Source organism: Python bivittatus, unplaced genomic scaffold, assembly GCF_059951505.1.
Source record: "Python bivittatus isolate LINGU-HERP-01145 unplaced genomic scaffold, Pbiv_v1 ctg000670_np1212, whole genome shotgun sequence".
Taxonomy (NCBI): Eukaryota; Metazoa; Chordata; class Lepidosauria; order Squamata; family Pythonidae; genus Python; species Python bivittatus.
Window position 1 is genome coordinate 12,644,514 of NW_028277094.1, and position 6,209 is coordinate 12,650,722.

Sequence of the window (6,209 nt, forward strand, 5' to 3'; positions counted from 1 at the left end):
CGGGGAGCGAGGCCGCATGCGCAGTGCGTGGGCCGGGCGCGGGGGCGCGGTTTCCCACGGCCGCTTCCAGCTCGACTTCGGCCGGCGGCGGCGGCGGCGGCGCGGCTGCGCGGGACCCAGCCCGGAAGCCAGCGAGGGAGGCGGCGAGCGGGCCAGGTGAGCCCGGCCCGGGACCCCCACGCCGCCCCGCCCTCCGCGAGCGGCGCCCGCTTCCGGCCGTGCAGGGAGGCTTGCCGGCCCGGACCGCAGGCCCCGTCGTCCGCGGCGGGCCGTCGGCGCGGGGGGGCGCGAGCGGCCGGCGCCTCCGCCCCGCGGCCCGGGAGAGGGAGAGGGAGCGGCCCTCGGCGGCCTGGCGAGACCGCCTCGCCCCCGGCTTTCTCGCGCGGGCCGGGCGCTCGGGGCGGGGCGCTCGGGGCGGGGCGGGCGGCCCGCTCGGCGGCCTGGACCGAGGCTCGGGCGGGCGCGACCCCTCCTGCGGCCCGCGCGGCCGGGGACGGACGGACGGACGGACGGACGGGGCCTCCCGCCAGACGCCCCTCTTCTCCGCGGAGGCGGCACTTCCTCGGGCGCTCAGCGGCCCCTTCAGGAGGAGCGAACGGCTTGGGGAGCAGCGCTGCGCAAGGCGAGCGCCGGTCCGGGCTGCGGGGCCCCCGGAAGCGGGGCGGCGAGTTCCAGCCCCGCGGGTGACTCGCGGACGGCGCTCAGCCCCGCCCGCCCCCCCCGCGGGGCCGGGGTTGCGGGAAGGAGCATCCGGCCCGTCCGCTGCCTCGAGTTATCTTCACAGGCGGGGTGAAGGCCTGAAGAGGGCGGCCGCCGGCGGGGCGTCGCGCGCGGCAGGACCGCCGAGCCGGCCTCCGCTCCGCGTCCTGAGCCGCGGTGGTCGCGTTCGCTCGCTTTCTGGCTCGGCGGGCCCTGTGGGCGAAGCTGCTCTGATTTGTAAGCCGTGGTTGGCAGCTTAGCATTATGCGTAGGCTAAGCCACCGCGCCTTATTCAGCAAACCGTGGTTAACGGGACTGACGATGCGCGAACAGACTCGCCGTGGGCTTCCCCCCATCCCCTGAGAGAGGATAGCCTGGAAAAGGAGCTTCGGGGAAGGGTTCGAAGCAAACGTTGCAAAGCGAGGATTGAGTTTTTACTTCTTGCGGCGCTTTCCTCTACCCCCGTCTGGCTGTACAGCCTTCGCTCTTTTGGGAAGGGTGAAGGTTTCCAGGCTGGTCTTGTGCTTGGCAGGAGACGGTGAGTTGAGAACTAAGTAGCACCTCCTGAAGAAAAGTCCGACAAGCCGTCACTTGCATGAGCGGGTTTGGCAATCCCCACTTGAAAGTGCAAAATGGTCGGGTTCACCTTGTGATGTGGAATTCAGCTCTGTCTGTCCATTGGAAAATGCTACGAATTGTTGGACTCCAACCCTCCCCTTTCCTACCTTGTTTCAGGGAATCCGAGTCTTCCCTTTTTTCTACACTGAAAACCCTTGTGAGCAACCTGAGCCACTGTGATCTGCTTTCTTTCTGAATTTCTCACGTGGCCTCAGTAATGTGGATTTTCTGTCAATGTTCAAGATTGCCACTGCCATTGCTAGGAATAATCTGCTCTTGGCTTTTTGTACTAGTTCTTTGTTTATTCACAGGAGGCCTCTTGGCCTCTGGTGATAGCTCCCAACAGAAGGGTCCTGAGCTTCCGCCACCGGTGCTGTAGTCTAAACGCTTTTTTGCCCCAGGCTGCTGGAATGGATCCTGGATCATGCTGGGGCAGCAGACTTTTGAAGACTGTGAAGTAGAAAGCTTTTGAGACAAGCTGTCTCTGCTCCTCTAGTTCTCTTAGTAGGGAACTAAATGTACAGCCTCAAAAGTTTTAGGGCTTACTCTGGAGTGCCAGGAGTCAGAGCTTCTGATCCACGAGGAACAGACTTTTCTGACAGCAGAAAATTAGGTAGGGGGAAAGTAAAAGTTAGTGAGCTGTAACATTTATTCTCCATCCCCACCCCAAGAAGCTTTGAAAACAGATCAGATAAATAGGTTCTGGGCAGTGCGTGTTTCAGAGCTGAGTTGTTAACAAGGTTAAAAAGACTTGTTAGAAGGAATAACTTTCTGGGGTTGAGGTTATTCTGTAATTGCTTCTGGCTCCTTCTGGTCTGGTCTTCGCTCATCCTTATGTAACTTTTGAGAACTGAGCTATTTACTGGAATTGAGGTTCATTCTTTTACCGATTTGGTATATTCATATACATTCTTTTTCCCCTGGGCAGTTAAGGCACTTCGCATTCAAATGCTAAGAAAATGGTACAAAAGACAAAACAGTAACGTTCTCATGGACTCTCTGGCATCTGTGTTGTGAGCTTCTCCCCTTGTTGTTCCTTTGGCCTTACCCTTGGCCACAAATCCCCCCCCCTTTCCTTCTTGTAGTCTATGTACTTTTTGATCAAGTGATCCTCAAGCCTCTGCATGAGGGATTTGTTTGTTTGTTTATTTGTCACATTTATATAGTTGCCCATCTCATGTAGTGACTCTGGGTAACATACATAATACAACAATCCAAGTACATCAAAACATTAAAATACAACCAAAATAAATTTAAAGAGACAAAAATAAAATGGCAAAAAAACATACTAGAGAGTGGGTTGCAATGAACGATCATATAACCATCCAGCAGGCTCCACTGTATCACGGGATCCCCAAGGCAGTTGACAAAACCATGTTTTAGAGGTCTCCCGGAAGGCCAGCAGGGTTGGAGCCAGCCTCACCTTGGCGGAAGGATGTTCCACAGAGTGGAGGCCACGGCAGAAAAGGGTTTCCTCCTAGGTCCCACCTGACAAAATTCCTTGGCCAACAGGATCTGTAACATGCCTCTCCTGCCAGACAAATAGGTATAACTGGGGAGAGGCAGTCCCTCAAATAACCTGGTCCCATGCCATGTGGGAATTGTGTTTCTGATTACAATCCAGTGTTTATGCACAAACCCCAAGTTTGGACAACTCAGCAACCCTTGTTTGCTGGTCAGTGGAGGAGACCTGCCCTGCTCCCCTCTATTTTTGCAGGCCTAGTATTCTTTCTGGCAGGGAGGGAAGAGAGGTTATTCTCTCTAATGCGCCCTCTCTGGTGTAGCCACTCATTTCTCCTGCCAAATGGCAGAGGAAAGCTGGGAAGACAGTTGCCCTTTCCGGCCTTCTGTATTGTAAAGTCCCCAGGTGGCTCTTTGGGCAGTTTGGAAAGTGTTTTCTTACATGAATTACCTTTCCTCTGATTTGTATCTTTGTTTGCACAGGACTCTTCCGAGCAAAAGAATGCAGACGATAAAGTGCGTGGTGGTTGGTGATGGCGCTGTGGGAAAGACCTGCCTGCTTATCAGCTACACCACAAATGCTTTCCCGGAGGAATATATCCCCACAGTGTTTGACAACTACAGTGCTCAGATGACGGTGGATGGCAGGATGGTTAGCCTTAACCTCTGGGACACGGCCGGCCAAGAGGAGTATGACCGTCTGCGCACCCTCTCCTACCCGCAGACCAACGTCTTTGTGATTTGCTTTTCCATTGGTAGCCCCTCCTCTTATGCCAACGTTCGGCACAAATGGCACCCTGAAGTCTCCCACCACTGTCCCAATGTGCCAATTCTCCTGGTGGGCACCAAAAGGGACTTGCGGAGTAACACAGAGGCCGTGAAAAAGCTGAAGGAGCAAAGCCTGGGCCCTACTACACCCCAACAGGGTACTTCGCTAGCCAAACAGATTGGAGCAGTCAAATACTTGGAGTGCTCAGCGTTGAACCAGGAAGGGGTAAGGGAAGTGTTTGCGGAAGCCGTGCGTGCCGTTCTCTATCCCGTGACGAAGAAGAACTCCAAGAAGTGTCTTCTGTTGTAGTCAGCAAGAAGAGCACAGCGCAGACCGAAGGCGTGGGGTGTTTGCAGGCCGTTTCCTTAAACTAATTGCATCTTGCACTAATGGCTTTAAAGAGAGATTTCCTTCAGCAAGTACTCCAGCAGTCCAGCTGCCACTATGAGCCAACAGAAAGGAACATATTGGTTCTAGCCTTAAGGATCAGCCTCCCTGGTGAATTCTCAGTGTCCCTTCTTAACATAATTCTCCCCCTCTTCTGTGGAGGAGCCTAAAGCTAGGGAATTCCTTCAAAGCCAAATGTTTCTCTGCTCAACAAAACTAAGATAAGGTCTTTTGGAAGGAGACAATAATCTGCTTTGCTTTTCGCATCAATGTTGCTTTCTGTGTTTGCTCTCCAGTCACCTGTCTTACATGTAGGGCAGGGCTGTGCCTTTCCAGTAGCAGAATCTGTCTGTCACAGTTTTCAAAAGCACCATACACATTTTAAAACATCTCCATTATTGCAGGCAGGCATAATGACAGGCCTTGCAAACAATGAGGGATGAGCAATTTCTACAGGGTCTTAATAAGATCAAAATCAGTTTATGTCCTTTGTGGAGTATGTTACAAGTCTGGATTCGCTCAGGCAGCTGGGGTTTTGGCTTTCAGAGTTTGGAAAGCTGAACTATAATAAGTGTCCTGCCCACTGACTCCCACATTGGCCCCTTTCTCCCAAACACACACACACGGCCTAGATTAACCGTACTCTGCACTGGTTGACCTCCAGGCACTCTGATGATTTTTCTGCACTGGCATTTCCAGTGTTCTCTTTCCTTAAATGCCATGATTACCTTCGGCCTTGTAAACGAATCTTGGGGCGAGAAATTGCCTGCTATGCAGGATAAAGTTGTTTTTCCCCCCTGCCACCAAGCCTTTTAAAAGTTGGGCTGCTTCAGAGCAGCCGTTTTGTGTGCCTTCTGTCCCCCTTTCTCCCTTGCAGATAAAACTCAGTAACTATTTTTAAACATTCAGGTGTAAGTGCTGTTAAACTGATGCACTGATTTAGTAGAAGCTTAAATCTTTCTAGGCCATTGGTACCCATGTAGATGCATAAGAGCAGGGTCTAACATTGCCTGAAATATTAACTTTGCCTTCTTTAGAATGAATTATGCAAGTTTTTCTCTTGGAAACATGAATCTCTATTTAGCATCATGCATTTTTTTCCCTTTTGCAAAAGTAAGAGACTCTAGAGCTGACTGAGCCCATTGTTGGGCACATTCGGCTGATTAAGGAAAGCCAGATGCTTCCCAGCATCTCTTTCTGGACAAGATGCTATGAGTAACCTCTCCAGTGTGCTCCTTAGGAAGAATGCAGAGATGTAACCTTCCAATTAATTACGTTCTGTATTCTGGCTGCGATCCTGATGTGCCGGTGACAAGGAAACTTTGCCTGAATGTAGAAATGTATTACTTGGGAGCTGTCCTCTCTGCATTGATGCTGGTGTCACAGCTAGATTGGTGACTTGTGCTATTCTCATCCTCGGCAGGCAAATCTGACTAGACTGCTATAATAGCCATGTTGTGGTCTCCTTTCTTTTCCCTTTGCCCTGGCCGAGATTCTGGGGCTGAACTTTCTGCCCTATATCTGACCATCCTCAGGGTATGTAGCGATGCAAACTTGTTTCCAACCAGGTTATGATGTTAACGAGAGCTTGGTCTCGCTAGCACTGCCAAATGCCTTCTGAATACGCTCCGTTCGCAGCTCTGTCTCCCTCGTGCCTGACAACGTGTGGCCGGACACTGCCGGGCAATGGTCTCCTCTCGGGGAAACAGGCTTCTCCAGGCGGAGCTGTGGCTTCGAGTGACAGTTGAGGTTCAGGGAGCCTGACGTCATCATGTGGTACTTCAACATACACTGGCAATTGATTTTACAGTTTAAAGTACATTTGTACAGCAACTAACGGAGTTATTTTTAAATTATGCAGAACGAAATTGTAATAAAGCAGTTTTTTTGGTTCCTTTCGAGGGTCGTCTTCATTGCAGGAGGCGGGATGGGGAGGACGGCTCCTTTCCGCAATCCTTCCGGGCCCTCGGGACCTGGCTGGGCCCCCAGCCGCGACTCGGCCCTTCGGGCGGCTTCCCGCTTCGTCCGATCGCGGAGTTCCGCGCGCCCGCCCGGGCCCACAGGTCCCGTCATCCGCAGCCTGGCCGGAGAGGCCGCTTCGGCCCCTGGGGAGCCCGGCGTCCGGGGTAACGGACCCTCGTGGCCCCGCTCCGCTCCCCGCTCGGCGGGCAGCGAGGAAAGAGGAAGGGCGAAGGGGGCGTCCGCGGGGCTCGGGCCGCTCTAGCCGCTGGGCCGTTCTCGGCGGCTCTCCCGCTGCGGAAGCTAGGCGTTCTAC

The 6,209-nt window shown here is 53.5% G+C and overlaps 1 protein-coding gene across 2 annotated transcripts; it reads left to right on the forward strand.

Moving 5' to 3' along the window:
* On the forward strand, nucleotides 1-5,825 carry LOC103059558 (rho-related GTP-binding protein RhoG-like). 2 transcript variants are annotated; one of them, XM_088151764.1, is made up of 2 exons: nucleotides 1-156; nucleotides 3,262-5,825. In XM_088151764.1, the coding sequence occupies exons 1-2, from the start codon at nucleotides 17-19 to the stop codon at nucleotides 3,854-3,856; spliced, it is 735 nt and encodes a 244-aa protein (XP_088007890.1). In that variant the 5' UTR covers nucleotides 1-16; the 3' UTR covers nucleotides 3,857-5,825. The 2 variants fall into 2 exon arrangements, with proteins under 2 accessions (XP_088007890.1, XP_007426083.2); XM_007426021.4 differs by lacking the exon at nucleotides 1-156 and adding an exon at nucleotides 187-1,237.
* The last annotated feature ends 384 nt before the right edge of the window (nucleotides 5,826-6,209 follow it).

Excerpts from the sequence above, each read along its gene's own strand:
- LOC103059558 (XM_088151764.1), top strand. The coding sequence starts at position 17 with ATGCGCAGTGCGTGGGCCGGGCGCGGGGGCGCGGTTTCCCACGGCCGC. Across the intron at positions 157-3,261 it reads GGAGGCGGCGAGCGGGCCAG|GACTCTTCCGAGCAAAAGAA; the intron begins GTGAGCCCGGCC and ends TTGTTTGCACAG.